General features: G+C 52.0%; 1 protein-coding gene across 1 annotated transcript; it reads right to left on the minus strand.

The window, feature by feature from the left end:
* Window positions 1-3,251: 3,251 nt before the first annotated feature.
* TMEM185B (transmembrane protein 185B) lies at window positions 3,252-5,008 on the minus strand. The gene has a single exon (XM_044242636.1). It carries the CDS (start codon window positions 4,925-4,927, stop codon window positions 3,875-3,877), a length of 1,053 nt encoding a protein of 350 aa, XP_044098571.1. The 5' UTR covers window positions 4,928-5,008; the 3' UTR covers window positions 3,252-3,874.
* Between the last annotated feature and the right edge of the window lie 8,433 nt (window positions 5,009-13,441).

The following is a 13,441-nucleotide window of genomic DNA, read 5'->3' on the forward strand; positions in this document are numbered from 1 at the left end:
TGGGCTTCTTCCAGAGGTACCGTTGGGAAAGGGGGGACCCTGTCGTGGTCATTAACTTCAATCCACACCTTCTAGAACAGATGGAATCATGACAAACTAGAGGACGGCAAGACGGCTCCCTGTATCCTAAATGGAGGCTTGGAAGAAGAGATGGGTGAAGCAGCTGGGGATCGGGGATTGGGATCGGGGACCGCCTCTCATCTCACAGGGAAGGGGGAGCCACTGCTTTGCTGGGGAACACAGGCAGAGCAGGCTAGGTGGAGGCTAGGTGGGGCTGGGAGTCCTGCAGTGTAAACATGGGGGAGGGTGTATGTCACCCCCCACCCCAAGGGATTGGTGGATTTTGGTCCTCATCTTTGGTGACCCAGCATCAGCCCCCTCCCTTCTTGGGCAAACCCTCTACTGCATGAGTTCTGGCAGAGGCCTCCCTCCTACTAAAGCTAAAGGGGCCAGAGAGTCGCTGAAGGAGAGGAAAGTGATTACCTCCCTCCTGGCATTTTCATCTTGAGATCCCGACAGACAGCCGAGGATTACTTGTGGCAGTGAGGAGGTGGCGGGGGTACGTTGGTGACATGTACTGTGTTGGTGGCCGTGTCAGGTGGCCCACACTGGGGCATCCCCCCCAAATAAGCCCCATGTGCACCCCAGCCTGGGTTTGGGGCAGCACAGCTTCTCTTGACCCCCATGCACAGGCTGACTGGATCCCGAGCCTCCGGGCGGTGTGTTACTACTGTATGCTCTTGAGAGTACCCTTCCCAGAGTCTGTCCTGTCGCTGTTTGCCACCCAGAACCCAGGAGCGGGCCGGTGGGGAGGCCCGTCTAGACTCTGCTTCTTCCTCATTTCCTAGCACCTCCCGCCTGGCCCCTTCCAAATCACCTTCCAGGAGCCCCAGGGCTGCCCTCTGAGGACAGCGAGGTCACCAACCCATCCTGGAGGGAGCTTCCAGGACTTCGCCCTAGTTTCCGGACAGGTCTGCACATGGTCTTCCTTGTGGTCCCTCAAATCCCTTGTCACCCCCCTCTCCGAACAGATTCCCTCATTCTTATTAGAAACCATGAGCTTTTGAATATTATAGGATGTTTGTAAAACAGCGGAGGAAAATCATTCACGATCAACTACAGATATTGATTCCTTTCCAGTCTTGAAAATCGATCTTTCGATAGCAGGGCAGCCTGTCCTGCTTCCGCTGGCATGTGCCAGCCCACTCCGCCAAGGGTCGGGCTTGGCTTTGTGCTTCGGCTGCAGAAGGAGTATCCCCGACAGACACCAGGCGTGGGCAGGGTCCATGCGGTGCTGGCAGGGGTTGGCCTGGCCTCTTGTACTTCTGCCAGGAGAAAGGGCCACAGGGAACACTCGACGACCACCCACGACGCAGCACGGAATCCCAGATGCACTGTGGAGCTGACACCTGCCATTAGACCCACACCCTGCACTGTCACCAATGCAGCGGACTCGTAGGCTGGTGAGCAGGAGTCTGTACTAGGAAGCCACTGAGATTTCCAAGCAAGAGCGAATCCATCATTCTGTAGAAGAAACTGCCCTTACAGTACTGGACACGTGCGGTGTTATTGTGGCTAGTCCACATTATAAGGCAATTAGCAAGTCCGCAGGCACAGCTGAGAGATTTTTTTCCCCAAACTTTCCACAACCTGTCATTCCCACTGGTTTTAGCTAATGCTTTTGAAGCCAGCATGACAGGGGATGGCCCACCTCGGGGTGAGGGGTGCTCATCACTTTCAGACCCTGGCTCTCTAAGGCTGGGTGGGGCAGGGCTGTGGGAGTGTGGAGAGGACCCTTCACTGTCTGGAGGGACAAGCCTCTAGCCTGAATCCGTAGCCAAGAGGGGCTGGGATCCCCCAAGCCCTAACCTGGATTCCTCCAGCATCCTGCTCCTCCACTCCCAATCTTACTTGGGTCTTCTAGCTAGTGCCTGGCAGTGGAGGGGAGATCAGAGGCTCTAGGCTCCTGGAAAACAAGAGGGGCCTGAAGTTCCCAGGGGCATTTTGCATATCCTGTTCTTGGCTTGCTCCCCCCCACAAGTAGGGTGCTGAGATGACCCTGTTTTCTCATGGTCCCTTTTGACTGTGTACTTTGTGTGTATGGAGAGGGCCTGCATTTGGATCGTGGCTGGCTCAGTTAGGTCTCAATAAATGTTTGAGAAATGAATGAATCCTTGTTGATGAAATGTTACTGTTGCTCAGGCTGCTTCCCACATTCTGAGGGCTGGTGTCATCTCAGAGGGTATCTGTGTGCGTGTGCATGTGCGTGTGCATGAGACACAGCGAGCGAGCCTAGCTAGCACAGTCCTAGGTGATCAAACTGAGCTGTGGCATCCTCAGGATTTCAGGAAGCCAGGCTCTCAGGACGAGCTTTTGGTGCTGGCACGGTCTCTCACTGGGTAAATCAAGTAACTGACCTGCAGTCCTGGACTAGCAATTCAGATCATTTTTACTAAGTTGGTAATGATAAAAATGGATTCCCTCCTTCCTTTCCTCCAGTAATAGTATCATTACACTTTTCTATCTCAACCTTTTTTTGAAAGTTTTTATTTGTTCTCAGAAGAGTAGTATTCTCCCAGAATGTGGCTTCTACCTTTCTGATTCCCTGGTGTACCACTAGTACCTAAATAAGGACCCTGCACTTAACTTTAAAAACAACCTCAACTCTCCTTTCCTTGTGGCTGACAGAGCAAAAAGTCTGGACCTTAAAATAATACCTGATCTTGTCGGCCGTGCTTTGTTTAAGGCTATTCCTTCCAGCGTTCTGATGACAAGTAACATTTTTTTAATTATAACCAAGTAATATTCTAAAACTCTTAGCAATGAACAAATCACTTGTTGCTTATTTTGGTTGTTTCTGAAGAGATGTTATTACCTGTGTTGGAAAAGTCTAGATGCTAAATGAACAGTATCACTTTATGGCCTGGTTATCACACTAGAGCATGTCACCTGTTCCCAAAGGATGGTGGCTCCTCCTTCTACTAACAGAGACCTTAAAACTGTGTAGATTGAGTCATTTAACACCTAAATATTAAGAGCCATGGGATTTTCAATCCCTGTATTTATGCCTGGTACTTTGAGAAGATCCTATACTGCATACATATTAATGTTTTAAGGGCAGCCTCAACAGACACATATCTTCACGTACAAACTAAAAAAAATACTGTAACGTAATACATTGTAATGCACAGAACTAGAATCCAACAAAATATGCTGCTAAAATAGTCACATAAATATCATATATGCATGGATCCACTTCATTAGAAAAATTCACTTTTTATGATATTAAAGACAAGTATCAGCAAAGCCCAAAGAAAAACTATTTTAACAGGAGGAACACTAAAAATAACAACTCTAAGGCTTATGAACAAGTGGAGGGAAAGAGAATTCTTTACATTTGCTATTATGTCACAACAAGTACAATCTGAAATACTTTACACTAGCACTGTATAAAAATACTTTTAAACGATACTTTCCATAGGCATAGTACCATTAAAAAAAAACCAAACCCAGCTGTGTATTTATTTCGTTTGAGGACCTACTATTCAACTGACAGCTCCCAAGCTAGCTTTTAAAGCACTAGCCTGGAATATAAGTTCTCTCACATGTATACACCACACACACACACACACACACACACACCCACACACGCATGCACGCACACACAGAGCCATATATTAAAATGACCTCCTACATCTACCATGCATACTGATGAATGACTGACAGGCATCAATCTCAAACAAGGCATGAGATGATGGTGTTTGGCGCCTATTTTCAGTTCCAAGTTTGGGACAGATGAACAAAGAGGCAAAAGTAAGGTGGATTTTGCATGTGTATATGGTTCCCGACCCACAGATGGGTGCTCTCCAGGAGTTTAATCCGGCATATCGATATTTAATTTGGGAGGCGGGGGAACGTATTTCCCAGGACTCTGGGTTATAACTACTCTGGCCTTCTTTCCAAACATTGGAGCAATTTTAGGAGCATCTGGGACTGATGTTTCTTCAGCATCTTCACTGTCTTCATGATGTAGATCATAGGAAATGTTCCCATATTCTCTTAAAAACGGGAAAATTTCAAGCAGAAACTGACAGAAATCTCTGCGAATACCAAACCACCAATGGTTGCCTCCTTTTCGCCTAAATGTCGTGGCCATTAAAGTTATTAGAGAAAGCCAAAGGGGGACAAATATGGAGATGTGAGAGAATGTATTGTGGCCATCTAATCTGTGAACCAGAAGAACCTCAAAAGTGAGCAGGGGCACGACAATCGTTATCCAGCTGATGGCCATGGTCACATGGGTCCTCCGCTGTTCCGCGACCACATCTAAGGAACGCAGGAACAGGAGGGACCAGACGATGTAATAGAGGACGACTAGGCAGAGGAACGACATGAGAATCCATAGGGGCACGAACACCACAAGCCACGGCCAGTGGATAATCCTGTCCAGCCTCAGGGCGATGAAGATGAACTGCAGGATGTTGACTGAGCACAGGATCTCCAGCTCTAGCGACCTGTCGTGTCGGAAGCCCCAGACACAGGCGGCCACGGACACTGGGGATACGAAGAACAGTGGCATGAAGACCAGCAGCCAGAAGTGGGTCCCCCTCTCCACCCGGTCGCAGACCAGGACTTCGAACATGAGCAGCAGCAGGTGGATGGCCACGGCGATCAACATGGCTTTGAACTCCACGCAGGCCTCCCCCTCGGTGCGGTAGCGAGGGTTGCGGGCCCAAACGCCTGCGCCCACTGAGGCGCCGGCGATGACCAGCAGCTTCCACAGCCATATGGGGGCGAAGACGGCCCAGTAGCTCCACTGTATGATGCCGTCCAGGCGGAGGGGCAGCAGCACGGAGAAGAGCAGCAGGCAAGCGTAGATGAGGAACTTACTCGGGTTGAAGTCCTGGAACAGGCCCCTGGGGTTCATGGCGATGCCGCCGCCAGCGCCGCCGCCAGCCCCCCACCCCCGGGCCCGTTGCTCCGCCGGACTCGGCAGGCGCCGAGTCTCCGCCGCTTCCCGGGCCCGCCGCCTCCCCGCCCCGCCTGACACAGGTTTAGCTGGGCAGCGGCCGGGACTGACCGGGAGGAGGTTCCGACCCGCGGCGCGGAGCGGCCGGAACACGTGCGCGCGCGGTCACGTGGCCCGGCCGGAAGCGCGGCGGGGGTGGGCGTGCGCGTGCGCGCCCGCGCCCAGCCCGTGCGACCCGGGGGTCCCGGACGGCGCGGCGTCTAGGAGTGTGGCCCTGCCTCGGCCCCGCCGCCCGCTTTCATTCCGTACCCATCCGGAAAACGGCTACTGCGTGTGGCGCCGGGAGCGAAGAGGCCGGGCGCGCCGCTGACACCCCGGCCGGCTGGTCGGCTGACTTCGGGCGGACGCTTCCTGGCGGCGCCGGCAGAAGGGAGGCGGGAGTGAGCTCACATCCTCTCGTCCGGCCCAGGGGCCGGGCGGGGCGGGGTGGGGGCGGGGCTCGCCGGGGGACTTCTCTTTGCCCGCAACCGACCCCGGGGCTGTGGAGCTGTCCTGAGGTCCAGTGCCGGGAGCGCCCAGGGGCAACGGCGTGGGCACGAGCGAAGGCGCGTGGCCGACGGGTGTGGAAGTGTGGGAGTTTGGGAGCAGGGGGCGGGTGGGTGCCGGTAAGTATGAATGCACATGGCGGGGCGTGCCTATGTGGAGTGTGTGTGTGCGCGCGCGTGTGCGTGCAGTGAGGGGGTAGTTTGTTTACCCAGTGCCGACGGAGTGGGGCCCGGGCGGGGTGGGGTGGGGAGCTTTACCCGGACAAGATGACCTCCAGGGCTGGATTCTGCCTGGAAGGGCAATGGCAGTTCTCGCTGCATGAGGAATGGCTGAGGCACAGTGCCTAGGTGACGGCGGCGGGGACCTCGTATCGCCCCCTTCACCCCAGAGGTGGAGGGCAGGTGCTGGGGGGAGGGTGTTAGAACCCTGTGGGGGCCACCAGGCAAAGTACTCGCGAGCAGGTGCTTCCTGCCCCGGGTCATCCGACATTTTCAGAACAGAACGAAACTCGGATTGAAGGCTCTGGGCTTTTAAGTCCTGAATCCTCAGTTTTACTTTTTTGAGCCTGCCGAAATCTGAGTCTCACAGAATCAGACTGGGAAAGGGCACTGGAGCAGAGAGGTCAAGAAATTTGGGTACTAGTCAAGGCCTTGCCACCCAGCAACCTCTGCAGATTCACCCTGGTCTATCCCAGCCTCAGTTTCCTGGGCTGTTTCCAAGGTGGTTTCCAAGGGCCAGCCCTATTGCAGCAGATCTGTGATTTGAAGCACTCCCCTCTCTCTTGCCCACTGGACAGACCCTGGAGTACTCCTTCCTGTCTTCTCCACTTGTCCCCTACCCAGCGGAGTCCCGGTTGCTCATCCTGCCTGTCTTTCAGATCCCTGCCCGTCCCATGCAGTCCATCTGCAATGGGAATGGAAAGTCGATGCTAAGGTACGGGGCCCGGAGGAACATGCCTAGTGTCAGTCAGGGTCTCTGTGGGGTAACAAGGAAGGGCTTCCCGAGAGAGGTAGGGGCCACGGTCCACTGCAGGAGCTGGCTTTTCCAGGTCAGCATTAACAGGATGCTCGTGAAGCATGGTGTGATGTGGACAATCCTAGCTCTCAGAGATCTCCCTACAACTTCCCCCATACCTCAGCTAGGAGAAAATGGGTGGTCCTGGGGAAGGGACTTACAACCAAGTGAGCCCTGCCAGGCCTTCTAGATGTGTCTTCAGGGCGCTGGTTTCTAAAGAACCCCTTGGGAATCGTTTGGCGGGAGGATGTTAGCTAAGTGGGGCTCTAGCCTTTGTCCCATCCAGAGTTGCTCTGCTCTGTTTTTCATGTTGGTTTGTCTTTTTTACTATTTCCTTCCAAGAAGGGATTTGCTGGTTAAAACAATTTAAAATGCAAAACCTTTGTACTGGTCCCAACTCTGAAATGGGCTAAGAAAAACATGGGTGATTGTTTTGAGGATCGCATGAATCGAACATGGAAAGCACTTTGCAAATAAAGAAATGGGAGCTGTTAATATTACCACGCTGGGGAGTGTAAAGCCTGAGGAGGGGACGGCTTGCCAGCAGCTGGCCAGAAAGTCCTGCTAGAGCCACCGCCTCTGGACCCCTTTAGAGCAGTCAGAAATCCTCCTCAGCCCACTCCCTGTAGCTAGATGACCTCAGGGCCTCTGCAGCCTGCTCTGTGGCAGACAGGAGCTGGGAGTGTTTCCCATCTCTAGAGCGCCTCCTTTAGGACAAGCACCTGGTTCTCATCCAGGAAGGGAGTTTGGAGGTGGCCCTGCCACATGTGGCCACTGCCCCGTTCCTTGTGGACGTCAGGGCCTGCTTCCCGCTCTGTGCCAGAGCCGCAGGTGCAGGGCTGCTGCCTGCCATCCCTTCAGCTGGCTTTCCTGGGCACTCAGGCCCAGACTCCCAGTGCTGCTGTTTTCCCTGATGTGGTCAGTCTCTCAGAGGCTTGCCCTTGTCTTTATGTTCACCTCGAAAGCTAACATGGCTTGTCACGTGCCAGGTACTCATGGCATAGCCACCTGGGAGGCTGGTACAACAAAGCAAAGTGTACATTCATTCATTTACAGAGGGCACATGGGTGCTTTAGTCCATCTGCTCAGGCCTGCCTATCCCGAGTCTGGGTGAATGGAGTCCTGAGATGTGTGGTCCTCCCTTGCCCCTGTCACAGTCTTCTCCCTGCTTAGCATCCTCAGTCCAACTTCCCTTTTTGACCTCGGGGCTCTCCTGTGCTGCAGCCCACCTGTTGGCCAATTCCTTTTCCCGTGGCCTGCCACATCCCCTGTCCTTGCCGAGTGTGCCCGGCATGACCTCTCCATCCCGTGGCCTTGCTCTTCTTTTCTCAGGGTGGTCCACCCCCACCCAACCTCTTACTCTCCTGACCGCCAAGACCCAAGAGGGCTTCAGGCCTTGGGAAAACTTGTCGGCCCCCGGGGGACTGGTGATTCTTCTCTGATCTCCCACAGCATTGGGAACTTTGTTCCTGCCACAGGAGTCATTTCAGTGGCTTGAGTCTGGTGGGCCATCTTTCCCCTCGTGAGAGTTCCAGACACCCGGCCAGTGCACAGGTCATAGCATGGGCTTGAGAAAGGCTAGCTGAGTGAATGAGTGAATAATTTGGCCCTCCTGGTGACCGTGCCTCCCCTGGCCCAGATCCGGTGGTTCCCTTCTTCCCTTTCCTCAGAGCAGTGTGGAGGTGACAGCCGTAGCCCGCCCTGTCATTGCCTGCATGCCGGGCCCTGTGCCATCCACTCCTGGGCCTGGGCGGTCTGTCCTCAGATAGCTCCTGTATTTATTAGTCCTTGGTTTCCAATGCTTTCGTAAGAAATTGCCACAAATTTAGCAGCTTACAAAGTGCCCATTATCTCACAGTTTCTGTCAGTCAGAAGCTGGGGCATAGGGCAGCCTGGCAGGCTCTTTGCCAGAGTCTCACAAGGCCCAAGGCAGGATGTCGGCAGGGTGACATTCCCTTCTGGAGGCTTTGGGAGTGAATCTGCTCCCGCATTCATTAGGCTTGTTGGCAGAATTTGTTCCCATGGAGTTGTGGGACTGAGGCTCCCATGCCCTCGCTAGCTCACGGCTGGGGACATTGTCAGCCACCCGCATTTCCCAGCGTGTGTCCCCCTTCAGAGACACTGACGGTGAATGGAGTTCTCATGCTTTCTGGTCTCTGACTGGACCTCCGGCTGTATCCCTCTTCTGCCACCTTTTTCTGTTTTTAAGAGCTCATATGATTACATTGGGCACCACCAGATACTCCAGAATTATCTCTCTATTTTAAGGTCACCCTAGTAGTAAACTTGATTCCATCGGCAAAGTCCTCTCACAGCAGCACCCTGGTTAGTATTTGCATGAGCAGAGGACCCACGGGAAAGCTGGGGGGGGTTCTTAATTTTTTTTATTTTTACTTTTTTTCAAGTAGGCTCCACACCCCATGACTTGAACTCACAACTTTGAGATCAAGAGTCACATGCTTCACTGACTCTTGGAGCCAGCCAGGGCCATCTTTGGAATTCCATTCAGGCCAGGGTGGCTCTTCCTCCTCCGAGCTCCAGGAAGGGTCCCTGCTCTGGGAGAGCCCAAGGGTCCTGCACACACAGACCAGGAGACGATGCTGCGCTCCCGGGTTGCCCTTGGCGACACCTGAGTGTGCTCCCTGTCCCACCAGGCCAGTTCCCCCTGAGCATCTGGAACAGGGGTAGGATTCAGGATTTGGCCACTTGCTGAATGTCCTCTGAGTGGGCCACTTAGGGCAGGGGGATGACCTCTACAGAAAGCCCAGGGGCATTTCACTTTCAGACCCATTTGTGAGTTGGCTCACATCAGCCCTTTCATGAGAAAGCCACAGCACACCTGACCCTCCATGTCCCTCCAGTGCCCGCCATCGCCCCTTGGCCTTTGGTCCCTAAATGTGGCAGGGTCTCCCCTCGGCCTGCAGCAGCCTCCTGCCCCCTTCTGCCTCCTGCCCCGCCCCCGCCCCGGCAATACACATGTGTGCACACACACTTGTCAGCATGCTAGTGGGCTAGGGGCCAAGACTCCAGAATCCCTCCGGCCAAGACAGGAGTTCTTGCTGGGCTGGTTCCAAGCTCCATGACCTTGACAACTAATCAGTAGAGCCTCTGGCCCCCATCTGTGAAATGGTGATAACCTCATAGCTTGGTGAGGACAAAATGAAAATGTACAAAAACCTAGAGTATGCTCAATTCTTGCCCCCTCCCCCCAAATGTCTGCTATTGTTTTTACCTGAGCAGCAGGTGCAGGGAGCTTCCTTTGGCTTGTTTTCCCAGCTGCACTGTCGGTCACATGCCAGGGGATCATGATCCCCACTCATCTGGTGGCCCCAGGTGCGCTGTGCCTCTCCCGAGTGCAGGGCCCCATCTCTCATCTCTGGATCTGCAGCATCCAGCTGGGCTGGCACAGAGTAAATGCATCCAGGAAAGCACAGGTGGACAGGAAGGCCGGAGCTGATGTGGCATCTTTTACCCCCTGACCATGGAGCAAGGTTAGCTGTGTGCGGCAGAGCAGCTGCTGGGAGGTGTCACTGGGCTCTTGCGAAGACCTAGAACATGGCAGCCCCTCGTGCTTGCACTGGGCTCAATATTTCAAAGCCCTGTGTCAGCTGAAGCTGACTTTGAGCCCAGCAAAGGCACTCACCTCATTTCGTAGGTGAGGAAACGTGGCAGCAAAGGCACTCACCTCATTTCGTAGGTGAGGAAACGGGCCCAGTGCCATGACTTCAGTTCTCTGCTGAGCTTTGCCCTTGGTCCCGCTGGTATCCTGGCCCTGTTCATCAGCTCAGTCTGGTGAGAATGGCCCCACTGAAGAGACTGCAGACACTGGTGGGGACCCCTTGAGAGTCAGCAACTATTCCTTAATTTCTGTATTCATTTAACAAATATGTTTCAGGCATCTGCCCTGTGATCCAAGCCCCATTATGGGAGGCAGCGGTGAGCAGTTCCTACAGCTTCTCCCATGCTGCCCCCTTCTCTGTTCAGTGTCACCTCCTCCAAGGTGCTCTCCATGACACCCCACCTAAAGTCACCCCCTCCCTCCTTCTATCACTCTGATTTATTTCTCTTATGTTTCCTATGTGGTCACTTAAACACGTGGTTTCTTCAGGAAAATTGGGAAAATGTCATTTAAAGAAAAAGAAAGTTCTAGTCTTAGAGCTACAGAAAACCACAGTTAACATTTTAGTGTATTTCCTTCTAGTTGGTCACCTCTGCAAAGACATATCATTGCCCACGTGCCATTTTATTCTGCTCGTTAGCTTAACGTTAATTCTAAGACTGGCTGATCATCCCATTCTAACATCACAGCTGATGGCTTTCCGGATGTGTATAATCCGTCAGCCTCTCGAAATTCACCTCTTCCAAACTGGGTTCCTACTGCTTCTGACAGTCACCTGGGGGCACTGCCAACTTGAGAAGACTTTACATTAAATTTAAATTCAGTTTCAGCATTTGCTGGAGGTGTTTGGAGACCATGTCTGTAGTGCAAATTCAGACCTGTGTGAGTATGGGTTTCCTGTTCTCAAGTGATCATGTTCCCTCCCTGCACCCAGGGACAGGATGAGACATACTTTCTGCCCAAAAGGGCTATCTTTCATCCCCCTTGCATTTAGGGACTAGCCCTTCAAGGTCCTAGCTACTTAGATGCCTCTTGTTAGATAACCCATCCTGGATATGTTTTTTTCCTTCCTGATACATGAAATTGTGATATGTCATATAATCAGTGGTGTCTTAAATGTGATGATACACCATCATACACCATCACTAGAAACATTCCTCAGATTACCATTAATGCATTGTGAGCATCTTTTTTTTTTTTTTTTAAAGATTTTATTTATTTGGGAGAAAGCATGAGCAGTGGGGAAAAGGGGAAGCAGGCTTCCTGTGGACGTGGAGCTCGCTCCTAGAACCCTGGGATCACGACCTGAGCCGAAAGCAGAGGCTTAACTGACCGAGCTATCCAGGAGCCTCCTATAAGCCTCTTTTGAATGGCTCTATGATACTACATCACAGTGCTGCCCAGCATTCCCCTCACCCATTGGTTTGCTGCGTATTGGGGTTATTTCTGTTCTCGGAGATAAGGAGCTCCATGGTCTTTTCCACTAGGCACAGCTGCTTTCTCATCCAGAGGATTTCTTCAGGGTAATTCCCAGAAATCAAATTGCCGGGTTGAAAGAATGCATATGCTATACATAAAGCCTAGTGTTTTTAGATGCAGATTTTTTTTTCTTTTTTCTGTATTCCCTTCACACACACGGCGTCGGTGCCTTCGCAAGCAGGGAGTGTGAGTCCACTTCTGCTGACAGTGGCTGGTCTAGTGCTTTTGGTTTGGAAAACTCTGTAAGGGTGAAGAATTAACATTAAACGAGGTAAAGAGGCTGAAATTAGAAGCTTACTCAGGTATAGGGCGGCACCAAATTGAAAGCCCACTAAAAACCAGGACTGGTTTTGGATGTGCGAGTGTGCCCATGTAGGGTTAGGGGTCTCTTTGGGTTCGATCATGGTAACCTCCAAATGTTACCAATTGATAAGCTGAGTGCTGGGATAGTTTAATCGGAGACATTCAGATAGAGTTAAGTATCACTAATTCAAACTGATTTTGTGTATGTGTGGGTATGCATGGGAAACTTCGGAATTACAGAATACTGTTGAACACATAGGTAGTTCAGTTATCCATTCCTGACATTTACATTGGTTCCACTTAACTGTTTAAGCAGTTTGCATGTGTGATGTGAACTTTCTTCTCCAGCATCATTTGCGTGATTATTTACTCAGCGAAAGATCTCTTTGTTTTACAATGGTGATCCTCAGTCCTGCTCTCACCCAGACTTCCTGTAAATTCGTAGCAATGTGTCTGGATGAGTGATGTGGTTACTGGGGGCGGGAGCGGACATTTGTGACACTGTAATCCCAATTTCACCGTGGATTGTCTTTTACTCTTTCAGAGACTGGTGCCAAGCAGCCAGTAATCACCAAAAAATACATGCCTGTGGGGATCATTCAGAGCCAGGCCCCGGAATTACCCTGCACAGAGTTTGGGGCTCTTGCCTCGAAGGGGCTGTCAGTCCTGTCCACAGGACACAAACAGCACAACAGTGTGCCCTCCTCCCTGCCCAAAACCTTCAGTGACTTCTCGTTTCTTGGGAAGAATCCACATGCTTTACTATGCCCTACAAGGCTCTGGTTGACCAGCTTCAGTTTATCTCTCTGATCTCATCTCACCGCTTGCTGGACTCCTGAGGCCACACCAGCCTGAGCCAAAGAAGGACCACCTGGATTCAGACCCCAACTCTGTCATTTAATCAACTGTGTGTCATCGACCCAATGACTCAGCCTCTCTGAGCCTAGGTTTTCTCATCTGCAAAGTGGGAATAATAACATCTGCTTCACAGGACAGAGGGAAAATAGTAGAGACATAGGGCCTGGCACCTTTAGGAAATGATCAACATCTGGGGTACCTGGGTGGCTCAGCGGGTTAAAGCCTCTGCCTTCAGCTCAGGTCATGATCTCAGGGTCCTGGGATCGAGCCCTGCTCTGCAGGGAGCCTGCTTCCTCCTCTCTCTCTGCCTTGCCTCTGCCTAATCTCTGTTTGTTAAATAAATAAATAAATAAATAAATAAATAAATAAATAAATCTTTCAAAAAAAAGGAAATAATCATCTGAGCACCATCCCCTGCCCTCTGCCCTTCTTCCAACCCTTATGCTGCTTCTGGTGAGCAGAATGCCTGGCAGGGGGTGAGGCCACTCTCAGATCGCAGGTAGAGTCAGGTAGCTTGTAACTGAAGGTGAACTGGGGTCCTGGCTGGCTCAGTCAGAGGAATGTGTGACTCTTGATCTTGGGGTCATGAGTTCAAGCCCCAAGCTGGCTGTACAGATTACTTAATTTTTTTTTAATAAATAAAAAATAAAGGT

This window comes from Neovison vison, chromosome 3 (genome assembly GCF_020171115.1).
Source record: "Neovison vison isolate M4711 chromosome 3, ASM_NN_V1, whole genome shotgun sequence".
Lineage (NCBI taxonomy): Eukaryota > Metazoa > Chordata > Mammalia > Carnivora > Mustelidae > Neogale > Neogale vison.